This window comes from Rhinoraja longicauda, chromosome 4, assembly GCF_053455715.1.
Source record: "Rhinoraja longicauda isolate Sanriku21f chromosome 4, sRhiLon1.1, whole genome shotgun sequence".
NCBI lineage: Eukaryota > Metazoa > Chordata > Chondrichthyes > Rajiformes > Arhynchobatidae > Rhinoraja > Rhinoraja longicauda.
This window is the reverse complement of record NC_135956.1, coordinates 23,509,939-23,532,511: the sequence shown is the minus strand read 5'-3', so window position 1 is coordinate 23,532,511 and position 22,573 is coordinate 23,509,939. Positions and strand designations below refer to the sequence as shown.

General features: G+C 41.9%; 1 protein-coding gene across 1 annotated transcript; it reads right to left on the bottom strand.

Annotated features, from left to right (window-relative positions):
- Positions 1–514: 514 nt before the first annotated feature.
- On the bottom strand, positions 515–22,343 carry mcm4 (minichromosome maintenance complex component 4). The gene is made up of 17 exons (XM_078398529.1): positions 22,105–22,343; positions 19,869–19,946; positions 16,609–16,776; positions 15,577–15,737; positions 14,429–14,530; positions 13,724–13,819; positions 13,540–13,635; positions 13,294–13,432; positions 12,640–12,860; positions 11,076–11,196; positions 10,658–10,917; positions 8,340–8,705; positions 7,924–8,051; positions 7,209–7,416; positions 6,856–7,084; positions 5,822–5,955; positions 515–905 (listed from the first exon to the last, which is right to left on the bottom strand). The coding sequence occupies exons 2-17, from the start codon at positions 19,936–19,938 to the stop codon at positions 813–815; spliced, it is 2,592 nt and encodes an 863-aa protein (XP_078254655.1). The 5' UTR covers positions 19,939–19,946; positions 22,105–22,343; the 3' UTR covers positions 515–812.
- Between the last annotated feature and the right edge of the window lie 230 nt (positions 22,344–22,573).

Sequence of the window (22,573 nt, the reverse complement as noted above, 5' to 3'; positions counted from 1 at the left end):
TTCTATCCATTCAGCTATCTCATGGATAGAAAATTATTCATGGATCCCATGCGATACCCCACCTGGTTCTGTCTGAACATCATCCCCTCCCCCTCAGGTTACACCTAGCACCCACCAGCCTCAGTGCATTCTCTCCCCCTCCCCACTGTAGCATTATTATATACCAACAAACCTTCCCTCCAAGTTCTGATGCAGGGTGTTGACCAGAAACATTAACATTGTTCTTTCGTCTTCACAGCAGCTGCTTGACCTGCTAAGTTCTTCCAGAGTCCAGCATTTAGTCATTTTTGGCTTGTCCCCCCAAAACCACAACATGTAAACTGCTCCAAAATTAACATTTTGATGATTATAAAGAGACTAAAAACCTTTCTTTGCATTTTCATCAAACCAATGGCTCATTGATATAAATAGGTCTTCTGGCCTGGCGAGTTCCATCCCAACACGAAACAAACTTCACAGGAACAGCATGTTAATACATTTTTTTTTACTGACAATACAAAACATATCCCACATTTTATTCAATTAGCATACAAATTATTCAATTTCTTTCAAATTGAAAAATGCATCATATCAAAGATTGAAAAAATAATCACCTATTTACAAATGTAGCAAAGCAGCTATGCAATTCCCTTGGCGTACAATGTTATCAAGAGACATTCATTTCATATTAGTATAGCTAAATGAAATTACCAAAAAATTGCTGCAGAATAAGCAAAATAATGAAAAATACATCTTTCAAATAATCAAACAAGCTTCAGTAACCAAGATCAAAAGAAAGCATTACTGATTTTAAATTCTTGGTTCGTTTGTTCTTAAAGTAGTCGAACAGTTTTCCCAGTTACAGTTAAGAAGTCTTCATCTGCCAGAGCCCGGAGAGCTTCTTCAAACATGTCCTTGGTAATAGCCTTAAAAAAATAATTAAAACTGTAAGTTGCATGCAAGGAATAAAAACTTTTTTTTGTGCAAATCTATGCTTCATATGGGGAGCCAGATTTACTTTCAGTTATTAAGCAGCAAGTATTTTATTCCCTGCAACTTTATCAGTCCCTCTCCTACGACCAGACATGTGCAAAGTTTTTCTGCTTATTCTTATTCCAAGCAACATTCCACACAATTTCAAGACTATTGGGACAAAAAAACATGAAAGCGATGGTTCACATGCATTGTAAGTACACTAGTCTTACATTAGTAAGACTTTTGTTTTTAAATCACTGCTTTAAAAGGCAGTCAGAACCTGCATTACCATGTTCATACACCATTTGACTTTAGATATTAAAAGAAAAATCATGACAAGAACTTAGTAAACAATCATCCTTAGAGGGAAGGAGCAGAGGACTAGACAATTGTGTCATTCTTTTATTTCGAGATGTAGCATGGAAACAGGCCCTTCAGCACATGCTGACCTATTCACACTAGTTCTGTTATCCTACTTCCTTATCCACTCCCTACACACCAGAGGCAATTTTTACAGAAGCCAATTAACTTATAAACCTGTGTGTTTTGGGGATTTGAGAGCACCCAAAAGAAAAAAACGTAGTCACAGGGAGAATGTGTAAACACCGCACAGACAGCACCTGAGGGTCACTGGCACAGAGAGGCAATAGCTCCACCAGCTGCGTCTCTGTGCTGCCTCAGAGGACAAATACAATCCTGGTAATTACAGGCCAGCGAGTTTAACCTCAGGTGTTGGTAAAATTTTCGGAAACAATAATCGAGAACAAAGTTAACAAATCACTTAGACAACAATGCATTGATGGAAGACAGAAAGGACTGAGAAAAAGTTTGTTTGACCAACCAAATTATTTTGATATGATGTCATCGGGATGAAGGAAATATAATTGATGTGGATAACATGGATTTCCAATGAATATTTAATTAAGTGCCAGATAATTCTGTCAAGAAGGTTGAAACCCGTGAAAAAAACAGACAGAACTGGCTTGAATAAGAAATGAAGACAAAAAAAATAGAAATAACACTGAATGGTTGTTTTCTCAGGCTGAAAATAGTCAATGGGAGTTATCTACAGGCCCCCAAATAGTCGCCTGGATATAGAGTGCAAGTTGAATCAAGAGTTAAAATTGGCATGTAGCAAAGGTTATGCTACGGTGGTTATGGGATTTCAACATGCAGGTAGACTGGGAAAATCAGGTCGGTATTGGACCCCAAGAAAGGGAGTTTGTGGAGTGCCTCTAAGATAGATTCTTAAGAGCAGCTTGTACTGGAGCCCACCAGGGATTAGGCAATTCTGGATTTAGTGTTGTGTAATGAACCGGATTTGATAAGGGAACTCAAGGTAAAGGAGCCATTAGGAAGCAGTGACCATAATATGATAAGTTTTAATCTGCAATTTGAGAGGGAGAAGGGAAAATCGAAAGTGTCAATATTACAGTTGAGCAAAGGGGACTCTGGAGGCATGAGGAAGGAGCTGGCCAGAGTTGACTGGAAAGAGACCCGAGCAGGGATGACAGTGGAACAACAACAGCAGGTATTTCTGGGAATACAGAAGTACAACGAGATCTGGGTGTCCTTGCACATCAGTCATTAAAAGTAAGCATGCAGGTACAGCAGGCAGTGAAGAAAGCTAATGGCACATTGACCATATCAAGAGGAGTTGAGTATCAGAGCAAAGAGGTCCATTTGCAGTTGTACAGGGCCCTAGTGAGACCACACCTGGGGTATTGTGTGCAGTTTTGGTCTCCAAATTTGAGAAAGGACATTCTTGCTATTGAAGGAATGCAGCGTAGATTCAATAGGTTAATTCTGGGGATGGCTGGACTGTCAAATGTTAAAAGAATGTAGCAACTGGGCCTGTATACTGGAATTTAAAAGGATGAGAGGGGATCTTATTGAAACATACAGTGCCTGCCATAATGTCAAAGACCCACCATTTATTTATTTGCCTCTGTATTCCACAATTTGAGATTTGTAATTAAAAAAAAAAAATCACATGTGGTTAAAGTGCACATTTGTCAGATTTTAATAAAGGCCATTTTTATACGTGTTGGAAAAAAAACAGCAGAAGCTGGTTTAAATCAAAGGTAGACACATTCTGAAGAAGGGTCTCGACCCGAAACGTCACCCATTCCTTCTCTCCTGAGATGCTGCCTGACCCGCTGAGTTACTCCAGCATTTTGTGTCTACCTTCCATTTTTATACATTTTGGTTTCTGCATATAGAAATTACAGCTATGTTTATATATAGTCCCCCCATTTCAGGGCACGATAATGTTTGGGACACATGGCTTCACAGTTGTTTGTAATTGCTCAGGTATGTTTAATTGCTACCTTAATGCAGGGATAAGAGAGCTCTCAGCATCGAGTCTTTCCTCTAGTCTTCCCACCACCTTTGGAAACCTTTATTGCTGTTTATCAACATGAGGACCAAAGTTGTGCCAATGAAAGTCAAAGAAGCCATTATGGGACTGAGAAACAAGAATTGGGGACATCAGCCAAACCTTAGGTTTACCAAAATCAACTGTTTGAAACATCATTAAGAAGAAAGAGAGCACTGGTGAGCTTACAAGTCGCAAAGGGACTGGCAGGCCAAGGAAGACCTCCACAGCCGATGACAGAATAATTCTCTCTATAATAGAGAAAAATCCCCAAATACCTGTCCGACAGATCAGAAACATTCTTCAGGAATCAGGTGAACAGAAATACAGAGGCTACACTGCAAGATGCAAACCACTGGTTAGCCACAAAAATAGGATGGCCAGGTTAGTTTGCCAAGAAGTACTTAAAAGAGCAACCACAGTTCTGGAAAAGAGGTCGTGGACAGATGAGAAGAAGATTGACTTAAATCAGAGTGATGGCAATAGCAAAGTATGGAGAAGAGAAGGAACTGCCCAAGATCCAAAGCATACCACCTCATCTGTGAAACACGGTGGTGTGGGTGTTATGGCTTGGGCATGTATGGCTGCTGAAGGTACTGGGTCACTTCTCTTCATTGATGATGCAACTGCAGATGGTAGTAGCATAATGAATTCTGAAGTGTATAGACACATCCTATCTGCTCAAGTTCAAACAAATGCCTGAAAACTCATTGGCCGGCGGTTCATTCTACAGCAAGACAATGATCCCAAACATACTGCTAAAGCAACAAAGGAGTTTTTCAAACCTAAAAAGTGGCCAAGTCAATCACCCAATCTGAACTCAATTGAGCATGCCTTTTATATGCTGAAGAGAAAATGGAAGGGGGCTAGCTCCCAAAACAAGCATAAGCTAAAGATGGCTGCAATACAGGCCTGGCAGAGCATCACCAGAGAAGACATCCAGCAACTGGTGATGTCCATGAATCGCAGACTTCAAGCAGTCATTGCGTGCAATGGATATGCAACAAAATACTAAAAATGACTACTTTCATTTACATGATATTGCTGTGTCCCAAACATTATGTCGCCCTGAAATGGGGGCACTATGTATAAACACTGCTGTAATTTCTACATGGTGAAACCAAAATGTATAAAAATGGCCTTTATTAAAATCTGACAATGTGCACTTTACCCACATATGATTTTTTTCTATTACAAATCTCAAATTGTGGAGTACAGAGGCAAATAAATAAATGATGGGTCTTTGTCCAAAACATTATGGAGGGCACTGTATATGATTATTAAGGTATTGGATGCGCTAGAGGCAGGAATTTTTTCCCCGATGTTGGGGGAGTGCAGAACCAGGGGCCACTGTTTAAGAATAAGGGGTAGGCCATTTAGAACGGAGATGAGGAAACACTTTTTCACCCAGTTGTGAATTTGTGGAATTCTCTGCCTTAGAAGGCAGTGGAGGCCGATTCTCTGGATGCTTTCAAGAGAGTTAGATAGAGGTCTTAAAGATAGCGGAGTCAAGGGATATGGGGAGAAGGCACGAACGGGGTACTGATTGTGGATGATCAGCCATGATCACTTTGAATGGCGGTGCTGGCTTGAAGGGCCTCCTGCACCTATTGTCTATTGTGATCCCCTGGGTTCAGTGCTCCGACTCCTGCCATCTCCAATGCATGTTTAAAGTGGACAACTTTGACAATGTACAGACACCACAAAACTTACATTTATAGCAAACTGTGATAGCGATAGACTTTAGGTGGCGGTTGGTAACATTTTTCAAAGATATAGCAATTGAAATTTAATGCAGAAATATATTTGGTGAAATTTTGTTAGGAAGCACAAAGAAAGGCACAAAAATATAAAAGAAAGAACACTGAAGAGGGTGCAGGATCCTGGGGCACATACACATAAATCCAGGAAGGTGACAAGACAAGATGAGAAAATGTTTATCAAATGGTATCAAATGTTCCTTAAACAAGAGTGCAAGGATGTGCAGTTACAATAAATTCTTATAGAACAATAGTTAGGGCTTGAATAGAGAGCACTTTATCTTAATTTTGGTCAGAATGCAAAAGGACCAAAAGTCAAGCAAACTTTTTTTAAAAGACATGTTCACGGAAGAGGGGAGAATCCCACAAGCAGTAAAAACTAAGGATGAAGACGCAAATTCGTTTTTGGATTTGCAACAGGATCAGATTAAAATGTGAGAAAAGTAAGGAAGTTGAGCCAATTCTTGCGGAAAGATGAAGTATATACAGGGTTTCTCCTGTACTTTACCATTCTCTGATTCCACGATTTTAAAAATAAACACCAAGTAACAGGAATCTATCTTCTCTGGATTATTGCAATTTGGATAAACATGCTTCCAAGTTCCATTATCACTAGAACTGGGTGATGCAATACATCTGCCTCACAGCATAAAAAGAACAGAAAAGAAAAGATTCCCATTTTACACAGGTCAATCCAAACCTTTCCAATCAAAAATATAAAATAGCTTACAATATCAGATTGACTTCTTAAATCATCAAATAGCAGTTGGTATCTCATGGCTAGAGTTTTGCCTTTAGACTGTATGAGCTTCTTCAAGGCTTGAGCCAACTCTTCCTTCCGTTTACGAGCCGTGGCACTCATTCCTGAAACAAATAAATGCACTGTTAGATGCAAGGTGTTCGGTTGATTCTTTGAAGCTTAAGTGACTGCATACATCTGCAAGCTAATTATGAAATGAAAATGTTAAATCTGAGTAAGGGAATGTTTCCACAATTCAGTGCGAGTGTGCTGCAGTGTACTGCAAGACAATCAGATATTCAGAAACCATTTAAAATCAATAATATATTCAAACATAAATCTTAGGATTCTTGGAATCTTGGATTTGTGCCACATTCCATTCTCTATATTAAAGATCTCATAGCATCGTCAAACACGGCTGACGTTTTAACTGCCAAACCTGCATCGGGTTTGTACTGTATAAGCAACCAAAAGGAAAAACTGTCCTTTCTCACCACCCAGGGACCCAAATAGTCCACATTCAAGTGAAGCAGCAATTGACATACACTTCCAATCTGGTTCATTCCATTTGTGCTCAAAACGTATTCTTTTCTACACTGGAGGAATCAAGTGTGATTACGTGTTGCAGGGACCAAAGGGTTCAATTACTTAATCCCTAGGGATGACCCGTAATTTCCAAATGCCTGTCACTGATTCACCATCCCATTCCCGCTCTGCACTCTTCCAATGAGACCCAATGCAAGTTTGAGGAATAGCATTTTAATATTTCCTCAGGGTTAGGACTCAAAATCAATGACTGATAACCTACAGAATCATTGATAGATTTCAAAAACATAACATGCAGTCTCTTGCAAATTTTACATTAATTTGTGTTGCAGTTTACTATTGACAAGAAGCTGAATTTTTGATTTGCGGCAGTCTATAATTCATTTTCATTTTAGAATGGAATTAAGTCAACACTTATAACATTTTCTTTTCCCAAACACAGCACGTAAAATGAAAGAAATATTATTTTAAAACATTACCTGTAGTAAGGATGGATATATCGACAATCCCAGTCCTTGGATCAGTTGCAGACTGTTTCAGAGCTTCACGGTGAAGACGTTTTGCTTCTTCCACATCTAGATTTTCAACTTTTTCGGAAAAACGCACTTTGGCGTAAGCTTCTGCCAGACGTATCAATGACTCCAGTTGACGAGGATATGCTGATACCATACCCCTTCCACTGCCGATTTTCCTCATGTCTACATAAGCCTTTATCACAAAGGCAAAGAAAAATGTGTTTTGTGTGGCCGTGTAGTTGGGGGGGGGGGGGGGGGGGGGGGGGAGAAATGCTTGCAGCACTTTAGAATATTATATTAAAAACAGGAATCCTCACCTCAATAAGCGACTGACCGGCTTCTTCACTCAGCCTAGGATGAACATACATGCGGGCATAAGCAATATAGTCCCTGAGCACCGCCATGTCAAGGTATTCCTCTTCCATTTCTTCTTCACTTCGATAATAAAGTGAAACCAAGTGGTGGGCAAGACGACGATCATAAGCTTCATCTTGTGGGTCCAACATAAGGAAGATCAAGTCAAACCTAGAAAATTAATGTATAGGAAGGAACTGCAGATGCTGGTTTAAACCGAAGATAGACACGAAATGCTGGCGTAACTCAGTAACAGGCAGCATCTCCGGATAGAAGGAATGGGTGACATTTCAGGTCGAGACCCTTCTTCAGACAGAGCCAGGGGAGAGGGAAACTAGAGGTATGGAAAGGCAAGGTGTGAAAACGAGAGTTCAAATGGGACGAAGATACTTGTTTTCCCACCTTACCCTTCCATATCTCTCGTTTCCCTCTCCCGACTCTCACTGAAGAAGAGTCTCGACCCAAATGTCAGCCATTCCTTCTATCCAGAGATGCTGCCTGTCCCGCTGAGTTACTCCAGCATTTTGTGTCTATCTTCTAGAAATTAATTAGTTGGTAACACATGTTCAGTAGTTAAGAGCATAGAATGAAGGAAGTTATTCCAGGAAGATTTCTGCAGACAGATATTAAAAAGTTATAATATGTTGATTGAGAGCATTTCTGTACTGATTACATTACCTGGATAGGAGCGTGTGCGGAAGCTGGATGTTTTCTATTGTTGTCTTTTTGTGGTTCCACTGAGACTCCACTGGATTCGCGGCTGCCAGGATAGATGTTCGGGCGTTCAGCTGGCAGATTATTCCAGCCTAAGAAACATTAAAAAACGAGGCTTTGTTATTCAAACAAAAATCAACTTTCACTCAAAGTTCATCAACAGCAGTTAAATCAAAAGGAGATGTTGCAAGATGGTTTCTAAACACTTTGGAACTAAAGAAAAAATATTATTTTTGGTAGTACAATGTAATGGAAACTCGCTGTGTACAACACAGAATAATGACCTTACAGACATCAGAAATGAGTATCTGATTCATGCATTTATAATAACACTGTAAAACATGAAAAACATTAGAGGATTTTTAAAAGTCGATTCCTACCTTTGCAATGGAAAGGGTTTGCTGCTCCATAACTTCATGCATCACTGATCTTGTGCTATCGTTCATTTTATCAAACTCATCAATGCAGCATATACCATTATCACTAAGAACAAGAGCACCTGTCTGCAAGACAAGCTGCCTCGTCTCCGGGTCTTTGGTCACGTAAGCAGTAAGACCCACAGCACTGGAACCTTTGCCAGAAGTGTACTGGCCTCTGGGCACCAGGTTGTGCACGTACTGCAGTAACTGAGACTTGCTGGTACCAGGATCACCACATAAAAGGATGTTGACCTCTGCACGGAAATTGCCACGGCCAGTAAGGCTAAAGTCCTTGCGAGTCCCACCAAATAACTGCAACAAGATGCCCTGTTACAAAATAAAAAAGTTTTTCAAAAAATGAACTCTTGACATATTATCATGGATGCTATTGCTGGTTGTAAGGAAATGCCAAATTAGTTACCCATTTTCTGTTCCCTAGCACTGAACTTGATTTGGTGGTAGTTACTTACCAAGATTACAAAGATCATCCACAAAAGTGTTTTGCTTTATAACCAGAGGCAAAGCCTCTGCACAAAGCTCAGCACTAATCTTAAAATATCCATCCAATGTTCTGGGTGATTTCGGTGGCTTGGACCGACTGCCTTTCCAAAATTGATTTTTATCTGCCACCACCAGTTTGCAGGGGGAGGAAGGAGTTCCTATTATCCAAACACTACATCGTATAAGGCAATGCCAAAAAAGCTTTTCACTGTACCTCGGTACACATGACAATAAATATATTGTAACTGTTTTTTCACAGGCAATAAACCAGGAAGGGAGAAAAGGAAAGTTATTTTATGAAGTGTTTAAAATAGGTTAGCCGAATGCAAAATAAAGGCTTAAAACACACACAAATTAAAATAAGGCTAAAATGCCAAATAAACATATAAAAATGTTAAAGTACATTATTACACACGCACATATACACGCACAATATATATATAAAAATGGATGTGTATATATATTTTTTAAATATAAGGGCTAGGTTATATTAACAGCTTTATTTAACATTAACAGTTCATTCAAAAAAAAATTAACGAAGTATTCCAGCTATTTGGCAAAAAATTACATCATAGAAATCTGAAATAATTAATCTAACTGCGGTGAAGTACAAGATTATCGACGGTAAGTGGGATTTCCGCATTAAACCACATATAGAAAATAGGTGCAGCAGAAGGCTATTTGGCCCTTTGAGTCAGCATCGCCATTCATTGTGATCACAGCTGATCATTCACAATCAGTAACCTGTGCCTGTCTTCTCCCCATATCCCTCGATTCCACTAGCCTGTAGAGCTCTAACTCTCTTTGAAATTCATCCAGTGAATTGGCCTCCACTGCCTTCTGTGGCAGAGAATTTCACAAATTCACAACTCTCTGGGTGAAAAAGTTTCTTCTCACCTCAGTTTTAAATGGCCTCCCCTTTATTCTTAAACTGTGGCCCCTGGTTCTGAACTTCCCCCAATATTGGGAACATTTTTCCTGCATCTTGTTTATCCAGTCCTTTTAAAATTTTATACGTCTCTATAAGATCCCCCCTCATCCTTCTAAACTCCAGTGAATACAAGCCCAGTCTTTCCAATCTTTCCTCATATGACAGTCCCACCATCCCGGGGATTAACCTTGTGTACCTACGCTGCACTTCCCCAATAGCAAGGATCAAATTAGGAGACCAAAACTGCACACAATACTCCAGATATGGTCTTACCAGGGCATTATAAAACTGCAGAAGCACCTCTTTACTCCTATATTCAAATCCTCTTGTTATGAAGGTCAACATGCCATTAGCTTTCTTCACTGCCTGCTGTACCTGCACGCTTACTATCAGTGACTGATGTACAAGGACACCCAGGTCTCATTGCACTTCCCCTTTATCTAATCTGACACCACTGAAATAATAATCTGCCTGTGGAAATCCAGTTGCTGTTAGTTTAATGGTGGAATGAAAGCACAAGTCAGAGCCAATACGAGATTATGTGACAGAATAATTCCAGAACCTGGGACAAAGGCCACTGACAGCCAAAAAAATGTACAATTTTCAGCATTGGAATTTCCTAATCTCGGTCTTGTAGGTGACGCGATGACTTATCAGGTTTGTCTGGTATCTCGTATAGGAAAATGGTAAAGCAAGAAAAAAAAGAGCAAAGAGAAAATAACCATGTTTTTCTGAGAAATATGCACAGGAAGAATATATTTGGAGAAAAGTTGACTGATTTACCACAAATAAGAAAATATTTAAGAAATAAAGCCAATACATTGTGTTTTTCTGGAAGACCTTTTACCTTTTTGATATCCTCATGCTCATAGATGCTGGGAGCCAATGCAGCAGAGAGTCGTTCGTAAATATCAGGCTTCTTTGACTGATCTTTGAGCATTTCAATGCGCTGCTCAGTAAACAGCTTGTGCTCCTTTTCATCATCATAGCTGTGAAGTCGTTTCTCATCAGTTTTGCGAAAGTGAATGACATCAATGTGAGTTTTGTACACTGACTTCACGTTGCTCACACGTGGGTTTACTCGAATGGGAACTGCTCTGTAGATGCCTAGCCATACATAACAAAATAATCTTTCACTTCCTCTAAAAATCATACATCAAGTATCTGCAAAGAGTCTCTAGAGATACACGGGCTTAATTAAAAAAAACTCAATTGAAAAAAAATCCGAACCATAACTTGCAACGTTTCACAAGTACAGCACTAACCTGTGACATTCACACGATCGCCAGGCTGCACTTTATCTACCAAGTCATTGTGAGCAAACAGAATAACTGTATGTGGTGTCTGCCCTGCAGGCATATCTTCAGGTGACTCTTGCAACTTAACCTGAAAAAATCACATAAAGTTAAAGGGTTAAACGTCATACCTGCAAATGCATATCCATACTGTGACCGCATGCCACCCAAAAACACGTGGTGAATTTGAATTCCACTACAAGTCACTTCAGGAGACTTTAATTCTCCCCCCTCCCACCCAGATTAAAAACTTTCAGCATTGCTTACATTTATGTTAGCCAAATTAAATTAAATTTTGTTTCATCTCATAATTTGAAATTTGGTTTTAATTCCCCATCAGATTTCTGCTCGTTCAATCTGCTCAAACGAAATGCCAAGTCAATTTTGACTGCTTATTTGTCTATTTTTTAAAATTGTTTATCTACTTTTGTAAACCAGGTGCTGCAGTTCCTCGACTCTCTATTCTGACTGCCCTTATGCAAATAGTTCTGCATCAAAGTTTTCAGCTTCACATTCAGCACATTCCTTTGGCAGTCAATTGGGGAACACTTGTACAACCTGGCAATCATAAAACATTTTGAGGTAAGGGGAAACGGCAAGTTAATTATTTCCACCACGTTAAGTCAACTCGTATGGGTTCTGGCACAAAGGCTGGGCTCTCCTCAAAACCATGAAAATGTGAAGGGTGTTAAGATTTGTTGGTTTAGAAGGATGAGAGGGGAAATTCATTGCAACTTACCGAATAGTGACTAGAGTGAATGCAGACAGGATGTTTTCAGTAGTGGGAGAGTCTAGAACCAGAGGGCACAGCCTCAGAATAAAAGGACAGACCTTCAGAAAGGAGATGAAGAGGAATTTATTTAAGTAGAGGATGATAATTCTGGAGAATTCATTGCCACAGATGGATGTGGAGGCCAAGTCATTGGGTCTTTTTAAGGCAGAGATTTGACAAGATTCTTGATTAGTACAGTGTCAAGGGTTATGGGGAGAAGGCAGAAGAACAAATGAAAGGGAAAGATAGATCAGCGATGATTGTATGGTGGAATAGACGCGATGGGACGAAAGGCCTAATTCGGCTCCTACGACATGAGTTTCAGAGAATTAGAGGCAGGTTATCCAGTGCAATACTGAGGTGAAAAAAAAGCAGGACAGGGCTCTACTGGAGAACATTGAGAAAAAACAGGCTGCATCTGTCATTAAATAAGTCCCAAATTCACAGCCAGTTGGGACTCGATATTTTAATGCGAATGTACCATTATGTGGTAGTCCTTTTCTTCTTCTTTTACCAAGATCTTTTACATCATAGTTTATTTGTTTGATGGCTGCAGATTGGCATTTTGTTCACCTGAACAAATCGCCATAGAGTTTCTGATTCAGCCCATCGTGTCATCCCTTGTAAAGTATTAAGACTGTATCAATTATTACTAATTAGTTATGAAAGAAATGCATCGCAATTGGACAGACTACATTTTTTTGCACTTCAGTCTGTCAACAACACTTTAAAGAACTATTGGGAAAAACTTGCAAGACGTACCATCTGCTTGTCTGAGAATAGTGAGCGGTTGTGGATTAGACCCATGCTGTGTGTGGTGTTACAGTTCTTGCACACAGACGGCTCAGCAATACGACCACGGTCAATTTCCACTCTTGTGCAGAAAGCACACACTTGACAACTGAAGAACGCTTCTTGCATTTCAGGAATCAATTGGGAAGATCTGATCACCATGCCACTCACTGTGATCAACTGATCAATATCTGCGAGGAAAAACCAGAAACAATGAGTTGAACTAACAAACACCGCCCTGTGGGGACACAAGGAACTGCAGTGTATGGAATCTTGAGTGAAAGTCAAATCGATGGAGTAACCCAACAGCATCTGCACAAGACAGGGATAGCCAAAGTTTCGGGTGGGGTCCCATCTTCAGGCGCTTGAGAGATGGCTTAAAAGTGATATAATAATTCGATAGAGCTCTTAATGATAGTGGAGTCAGAGGGTATGGGGAGAAGGCAGGAACGGGGTACTGATTGTGGATGATCACATTGAATGGCAGTGCTGGCTCGAAAGGCCGAATGGCCTACTCCTGCACCTATTGTCCATTGTCTATTGCCTAACAGTTGGTATTAATAACTGTTTAAATGTTTCATCAATTAAAACAAGCTTATTTTATTCTTTACAACACCACTCTACCTTCAGGATTCAGACTTCTCATGTTTTTGGTTCTCACAGCATTGAATGGTCGAACTTGGATCTGATGCTCCAGTACAGAGTCAGGGAAACGCTCAAAGAAGAGTTCATTGACAGCCATATCAAAAGTAGGAATCACTTCCTATACACAAATAAGAAAAGAAGAATTCACCTTCAAGGCACCGATTTAACATTTTTCAAAAATGGTCATTAAGAACCAATAATTTGTTGTATAAAGACAGGCATTACCTGTGGGTAACAAACAAGTTGCCGGTAGAGTTCAGGGTCAAACGCTCTCAAATGAGAGGAGCTCACATTTAAGAATGGCTCTCCGACCAAGTTCATCTGCAAACAAAGCACACAGTCATGTTCCCTTCGGTCATAAAGTGCTTACACATGAAGAAAAATTGGCAAAAATCAAGCTGGGTACTACCTCCTCGAGTCGTTGCATGTACAGTGGCTCATTCAGGTCCAGGCCCACAGTATCATCATCTTTAGTAGAAGGGTCAATAAAACGCTGAAGAAACCTCTGCCAGAAAACAGTAGCAAGATTACTTTCCTTTTAAAAAGTGACAGAAACCACATCTCTCAACTCTTGCTAATTGTCAACAGGCTATTTTGCCCTATTGCGTGAAATCATGCACTCGCATCAGAAGTCATGGTCAAATATCAATAATAATGAACCATATAGGATGTACATGCATGGCTTTATAGTTGTGGACATCTCTCAGCAATATTTTATTTAACAGAAATGGGATTGTCTCCTAACATATATGTATAGGGCAGCACGGTGGCGCAGCGGTACAGTTGCTGCCTTACAACGCCAGAGACCCGGGTTCGATCCTGACTACGAGTGCTTGCCTGTACGGAGTTCTTACGTTCTCTCCTTGACCTGCGTGGGTTTTCTCTGGGTGCTCTGGTTTATTCCCACACTCCAAAGACGTACGGGTTAATTGGTTTGGTAAAATTGTCCCAAGTGTGTGTAGGATAGTATTAATGTGCGGGGACTCAGTGGGCCAAAGGGTCTATTTCTGCATTGTATCTGTAAACTAAACTAGGGAAAAGATGAATATCTATTATAAAAAGAATAAATCCAAACAAAACTAACTTGCAAATTAAACAAAAAAGGATCAGTTACCTGAAATTTTCCCTTGCATGCAGCTACATTAACATCTGTTCCCCAGATAACCAACTTCTGGCCAAGAGATTGCTCACTGGTCACAACATCATCCACCGAAGGCTGAAGAGATCAAATCAAACATCTAGCATTGGTAACAGTAACCACAAAAATCACAAGATTGTTATAAATTACCCATCTGGTTCATTTACTACGCTGCAAAGCAATGAATGTGTTGACCCCATGTCTGGCCTATGTGTATTCTCATGCAAACACCAACGTGGCTGGCTCGTAACGGAAGTTGAAATAGCCAAGTTTACGGGCAACAAGAAATCAAATACGAGTTGCCAGCAATACCCAAAAATCACTAATAATTTAAAAGATAAAGGCTAAAAACAATAAGCTTAGCTAAAAGAAAATTTGGTCAAAGCCTCGATAAGCTAGTTTCCCTTAGGTACCTGAAGTAACTCAGCGGGTCAGGCAGCATTTCTGGAGAACAGCGATAAGTGACTCTTCTTCCAACAATCTGCCTATTAAAAACCCACCTCGTCTGTGTCCACCCATTACCTGCCACACTTTGTCCTATCCTTCCTCTATCCCAGCTTTCTTTCACACACACTTCCAGGAGTCTGAAGAAGAGTCCCATCCCAAAACGTCACCCATCCATTTTCTCCAGAGATACTGCCTGGCTCACAGAGTTACTCCACAACTTTGTCTTTTAAAAAAATATATAAACCAGCATCTGCAGTTCCTTGTTTCTCATAAGAGTTATAGAGTGACACAGTGTGGAAACAGGCCCTTCGGCCCAACTTGGTCACACCGGCCAACAATGTTCCAGCTACACTGGTCCCACTTGCCTGTGCTTGGCCCATATCCCTCCAAACCTGTCCTATCCATGTACCTGTCTAACTGTTTCTTAAACGATGAGATAGTCCCAGCCTCAAATACCTCCTGGTTTTCTCTCACCCCTGTCCTGAAGCTCCTGTACCCCGGAACATTGAGATGCCAGTCCTGCCCCTCCCTTAACCAGGTTTCAGTCATGGCTACAACGTCCCAGTAGCTCGTATCTATCCATGCCCTAAGCTCATCTGCCCTACCCGTCAGGCCCCTTGCATTAAAATACGTGCAGTTTAAACCAACCCTCCTTCGCCTTTCTATTAGGTACGTACCTGGTCTGCATGCAAGTCCACCTGGCGAGCCTTACTAGCAGACCCCAGGTCAGGTCGCTGGCGTATGGGTGTGCCACGTGCACCACTGCGAGGGGTCCCTTCCACGCGGGAGCTCGGGGTACCATAAATCAAGGGGGAGCTCACGTCAAATTCACTGGCAGCTGCAAGGCAATAGAATATTTTGGCAATTACTTCCAGCAAAAGAAAATGCGGTCAAACATAATTTTTGTAAATACATTACTCATGCACAAGAACATCCTGGCAAGTTAGCAGCAAATGTTCCGAAGACCAAAAATAATTCCAGCATCTTGTAATGTTAAGCCCCAAGAAATTCAAGCATTTGCAAAACAAAAATGAGCAGTTGCTGTGACTTTCAACCTGTTCCTGCCAACCCACAAAACAGCAGAATTTAGTTTAATTTCATAACTTCATATGAGCAGAATGAGGCCATTCGGCCCATCGAGTCAGCTCCACCATTCAATCATGGCTGATCTATCTTTCCCTCCGCAACCCATTCTCCTAGCTTCTCTCAGTAACCTTTGACACCCTTACTAATTACGAACTTGTCAATTTCCGCTTTAAAAATACGCAATGACTTGGCCTCCAAGTTTATTTTAGGGATACACCATTGAAACAGGCCCATTGGCCCACTGAGTTCACTCACACACAAACTAGTTCTATCTGACACACCAGGGACAGTTTACAGAAGCCAATTAATTATAAACTAGCACATCTTTGGCATGTCGGAGGAAACCGGAGCACCTGGAGTAAGCGTACTTGGTCACAGTGAGAACACACAAACTCCATTCAGAATCGAACCCGGACATCTGGTGCTGTAAGGCAGCAACTCTACTGCTGCGTCACTGTGCCTCCCCTAATGCAAGATTATCCCATGGAAAATTAAAGCTGGCTATGTTCCCCAGTACGGCAAAGGAGGAGAATGTGTACTGCTGTGGTTGTATTAATTACACGGCTGTAAATGTTCACTTCAAATGAAAAAAAAAAGTTCACTTCAGATGAAAAAACAGCAACCTGAGTGACGTGATCGTGCAGGGCTGGAGAGGAAGGAAGATTCCTGCACAGCAGGGCTCTGAAGATCTGCTGCTGGAGACGTGGGCATCGGTTGCAGCTCCCCGGTGAAGGTAGAGTCATCCACTCGCTGCCTTTGCGATGGTGGAGACTGCACTCCATCACTGCGAGCTGGAAGAAACATGCACATCTTTAGCATCACGTGCACATTCACTAATGTGCTTTTATAAATACAAGTAACAAGAAGATTCTGGCTTCATATAGACACCAAGTACACAATTACAGGGGACTTTCCCCACCAGATGGGATCATTCAAAGCAAAACAAGAAAGTACTGGTTATTTGAAGTCAATCATTTCAGCAACAGTACATCAATGCATGTGTTCCAGAGGGCTCAACATCTTCAACTGGGTGTTTCATCAACAACCTTCCCTCCATCACAAGGTCTGAAGGCATTTGTCAATGACTACTTAGTTTCATTCACAGCATCAGCTGCTAAATCAAACCATGCCTTCAGGGAGTCTGACCCAGATAACACCCAGTCTCATCATCATAAGTGACAAATAACTTAAACTAGACCAAGTGGACCCGTTGGGCCCAAACCTCTCCTGCATTGGTGCAGCACCCTCTCCTCCCCCCATCCCCCCCCCCCCCCCCCCATCACCCTCAACCACCCATATCCTCCCTCCTCCCTAGGAGATAGATTTTAACTTTGATATGTGAATAACTTTAAAAATATAACATCGATTTCGATGAAACTTCTTCCATTAGCACCAAAGGGACAACGGTGAGTAAGGTGGGCCTAAAATTGTTGCGCTATCGTATACCGCTTTGGCTGCAGTTCAGGAACAAATAAACACACAAAAGAGAGTTTTAGTATATAGGTAGATGTCATGCCGGCTGCCAGAGCAGAACATTTTCAATATTTCAATGACTACTACCACAGTTAAAAAACTTCAATAAAATCCTGGACAACACCACTGATTATAAACAACTAGATTAAAACTGCAGTTGCAAGGTATCTAAAAGTCTATTTTTTGTTGTAAATAATTCCTGACTCCCAAACCCTTTCCAAGGTACATCAGAAGTTGGCCTTTTACTTACCATCCAACAACATTCAAGCAACTTATCACCATCCACAACAATGCAATGCCCTCCACTTCAAACCACCCTAAATCTTCTGCTAGCGGTATACCTCAGCTGTGCCTAACATCTACAGGCTACAATGCAACAACTTGCCAGGGTTCTTCAATGATGACTTCCAAACCTATAACCTCTACGCCATAGTAACTTAGGGAAGAAGGCGAATGGGAACATCGCCACTTGCAAGTTCCAAGTCACACACAATCCTGACTTGGAAATACTTTGCTGTGCTTTTATTTTCACTGGATCAATAGCACTACAGGGAGATGGAGAGTAACTTCACAAAAAGACTACAGCGAAAGCAATAACGCACCCCCCCCCCCCCCTTAGGTGATTTGCAACTGTGATAATTGTTGACTTTGCTCGAGAATCTAAAGGGCCGGTCCCACTTCGGCGAATTTTAAGGCAACTAGGCTGTCGCCGCATGGTCATGAGTAGTCGCCAAAAAATCGTAGCTTTTTTCTGGTCACCGCGGAATTTTCTTCCTGCTCAAAAAATTTCGCCGACTGCTGGCTTGACGCCAATGATCGTAACTTGTCGTCTCCTGTCGTGGGCGCTGTCGTAGGTTGTCGCCAGGTGACATTGGTTGTCGCCGGTGCTGATCCACCTTTTATAAGAATTTTGTTTGTTTGAATAAAGTAAATTTTGGACATTTTGACCAAAGATTGATGTTTGAAGTTATTGTATTTCAGAGTAGTTTCTCATGGCATCTCTTTCAAATATTTTAATTTCATTTATTTTGACCAATAAAACAAACACAAGCACAAGCATTGCACTGCATTGAAAAGCGAACTCTTTTCATTTATTTTGACATTGCACTGCATTGGGTCTCTTCAGAGACAAGGGCTTCAACCACACGGACCTCTTCTTGGGCTTCTTCTTCCCCATTCTCCTTGTCCTTCTGTCTTGCAGAATTGTAAGCATGAGGGCCGCTGGAAGCAGCAGGGCTTGCATTTGATGCAAGAGCAATGCCATCATATGTTGCTTCCTGACAGTCATAATGAAGAATGATCGGAAATCCTACCCACACCCCTTTGGCGCCAAAATTACACGAAATGGCCACCGTTGTCATCAGTTGTGACCTGACAGGGTCGTAGCTTGTCGAGGGTGGAGGTAGGTTGACTTCGGTTGTCACAGTCGCTGTCGTAGGTGGATGTCCTAGGTCGCGACGACTGGGTCGTCGGTAGCTTGCTGTCGTCTAGGTGGTAGGTTGTCGTAGCTTGTAGACATTGTCGTAGAGGGGAGGAGGAGGGGGGGGGGGGAAGAGGTGCTGCACCGATGCAGGAGAGGTTTGGGCCTAAGTTGGTCTAGTTTATGCTAGCAGTCTTTGAATAGACTATCAAGGTAGATTTCTTCAAACATTAGACCTGTCAATTAAGAAATGAGCAACATTGTAGGAACCCCCATTTCATTCCCATGGTGAATACCCAAATGGAAAGTAATCAACTGATTCATGCAACTTGAGTGCTGGGTGGAAAGAAGGTGCAATGGGGGTACAAGGACCAGCTGAATATTTAGCTCGTGGTTAACTCATCAATCTAATAATAGCCAAAATTATTCAAATAACATGCATTGCTTTGACAAAATGCCACATGTCCAGACCATCATACAAACTAACCTCCCTTCCATTGACCCCATTTATACCCCATTCTGCCTCGGCAAGGCCAGCAGTATAATCAAGGACGAGTCGCACCCTCACCACTCCCTCTTCTCCCCTCGGGCAAAAGATATAAAAATGTGAAAACACACACCTCCAGATTCAGGGACAACTTCTGTCCAGCTACTATCAGGCAACTTAATCATCCTACCACAACTAGAGAGCAATCATGAAATACTGTCTACCTCACTGGTGAACCTCAAACTATCTTTGATTGGACTTTACTGGGTTTACCTGCACTAAACGTTATTCCCTTATCATGTATCTATACACTATAAATGGCTCGATTGTAATCATGTATTGTCTTTCGGCTGACTGGATAGCATGTAACAAAAGCTTTTCATTGTACCTCGGTACACAAGACAATAAACTAAACTGTATAGCATTTTGTACCCAACTGATCTAAGTTTCTAAAGCCTTCAATAACTGCTGATGTGTTTGGGTTCAAGAACATTAGGACGTACGTGTGGAAGGAGTACTGCCTCTTCCTCGTTTGCTTCCTTTACGACTAGGTGTGGATGTTGGGGATGACATCTTTAGTACTAGGATGAGAGAGAGAAAAAAATTAGTCAGCTGTACATTCCAACATTTGTCAGACTTTAATGCGAACCGAGGCCAAAATGCCAGGATCACTATAGAGACTATCAAAACATAAATTCCTTGCTTTAAAGGATTTAAAACATAATCAAAGAAAGGTTACACAGAATGGTCATTCAACTCACTGGATCAGTGCCAGCCCGATGCAATTGCTTTAAGTTAGTTCCATAGAGTGATGGCACGGCAGGCGAGGTCACGGCCCCTGACCTGTACTGTTGCCATGCAACGCCTACTGGAGGGCAAGGCGGGCACTCCCACGCTCCTCACGGCTCAGCGCCCCTGCTCCGCTCCTCACTTCCTGCGGTTCTTCGGCCCCTCACCGCTCCTGCTGGCCCTCTAGCCCTTCTCCCCGCTCACCCTCTCCATCAGCCGGGGTCCCCTTCTGCACACCTCGAGGCTGGGGTCGCGGAGCAGAGCCGTGGCCTGGTCCCCCGCCTAGGCTCCCAGCGCCCAGCCCAGTTCTCGCTGTTGCTCGGCCTCCGCCGCCGATCGGCTTCTCCCGGGTCCCCTTCCTCCTCCTATTCGGGCTCGACACTCGGCTGCTTGTCTTCCACCACCTCCTCCTCCAAGGCCGTTGAGCACGGCTCCCTGGGCCCTTCACCCTCAGGCGGGTTGCCGACCTCCAGCGCTCGCTGCTTCTGCCCCTGCAGACCCCTCGGCTCGGGTTCTTCCCGCTGCTCTTCTCCCAAGCTCGCTCAACCCCATCCTTTCTTCCTCCTCCTCTTCTTCTCCCCCCGCCGGCCAGTCAGCGGTCCTCTGCTTCTCGGCCTTGCACTCCTGGCTCCCTTCCCGGCCGCGTTTCCCCTTCTCCCGCCGGTTGGCCAGACGTCTTCCCAGCTGCTTCTTGTGTCCATGGGCTTGGCAGCCCTTCTCCTGGTTCCTCTTCCTCCGCTGGATCCTCCGGCTTCTTCATTTTTTACAGCACAAAAATTGGCCTTTTGGCGGCTTTTTAAAGGTAAGAATGTACCTGTTGCATGTATTGGTAGTGTATGCTGTAAACTGCCACGTCCTCCAGAAGGCTTGAGTGACTCTGACCGTACAACCTTACGTGCAATCACCTAATACACATCCATTCCACTTGGTAATGTGGAAAACAAATAAACTTGGAATCTGAAACAAAAACAGAAATACTGGAAAAACTCACCCAGTCAAACTGCATCTGTGACAAGAGAAAGCAGTTAATGTTACAGGTTGAAGACCCTTAATCATCCTCCTTCTAGCATTTTCCATCTAAATAATTATTTATTTCCCTTATGAACATCATGACTGAGTTTGTCTCCACTGAAATCCTCATCAGTGTAAGCCAGATTCTAGCATTTTAATGTATTAAAAAGTTTTTCTCCAGGTCACCTATTTTTCTGATCATCAAAAACATGCTGTTAAAATATTAGTCTATACTTTTTTACCATTTGATTAAAATCTCGACATGATGTATAGTCAAATTACTAGTGATCAGGTGACTTCTTAGCATGTATTGGATATTTTAATTTTATATGGTTTCGAAAAATGTTCCACAATGTTGCCCACTCAACTTTAATTTATGTTAAAATCATATTCTGGCTTTTCTATTCTGGTGTTTGTGACACTGATGAACAGGAGCAGCCACAATAGGGAAAAATAATTATTTGAGAAAGAGAAAATGAGTTGATCGGGTCCTTCTGATAAACCAAGATGAATTCAATAGTTTGGGTTTAAATATCGGTTTCACTCATGGAATGTGAAACTACAGAATTGGGAGAACAAAATAAATGTAATAGTACGACATTGCCAATTCTTTACACCAGAAATTTGAACACGTTTAGATAAATAAATATGTTCAAAACAAAATTGTTTCGATGCATTCATAACTTTCATTTTCTTTTGATAAAGCGTTATAGGGCAATTTAGAAACAAGAAATAAAACTGAAGATGTATCAATCTTTTCACCTTAAAAAAAATGAAGATGGATCCAACTTTCTATTTCACATAACTAATCTATTTCGTTTCAGACTCCAATTTACTTACACGCTTATCAATGCAATTAAAACATAACTACAAATACGGTAAGAGACTAAACACAATGCTATCCTTTTACTTTTAACTGTAGCATCCGCAACATTTTACCTGATTAACTTCTCCCACAAAACCCCGTTTTGGCGCGGAATGGACCAGATGACCCGGGCTTCGCGCGCTTTTCCGCCCTATCAGCAACTTCGCGCGGAGGGGATATTGGAAGTATCTATATTCAGGCGGAAGAGAAATCGCTTTGTGAATTGTGCTGGAAGCACGAGTCACGCCCCCTCCGGAAATTGACTTAATCTGAACCTTAGGTGAAATATTAAAAGGCAACGTCTCTCTCCAAAAGGAATTATAGAGGGAGGAACAAGATTAAGTGTAAATAGCTCCACACTCCCACTCTCTTGCAGCATGGAAGTGCTGGGGCGGGCGGTGCTTGGAACGTAGAACGTGGGGGTGGGCGGAGCTTGGAACGTGGGGCGGGCGGTGCTTGGAACGTAGAACGTGGGGCGGGCGTTGCTTGGAACGTGGGGTGGGTGTTGCTTGGAACGTAGAACGTGGGGCGGGCGTTGCTTGG

Excerpts from the sequence above, each read along its gene's own strand:
- mcm4 (XM_078398529.1), bottom strand. The coding sequence starts at position 19,938 with ATGTCATCCCCAACATCCACACCTAGTCGTAAAGGAAGCAAACGAGGA. Across the intron at positions 16,777-19,868 it reads AGGCAGTACTCCTTCCACAC|CTCGCAGTGATGGAGTGCAG; the intron begins GTACGTCCTAAT and ends TGTTTCTTCCAG. Across the intron at positions 13,820-14,428 it reads CATGCAAGGGAAAATTTCAG|AGGTTTCTTCAGCGTTTTAT; the intron begins GTAACTGATCCT and ends GTTTTCTGGCAG.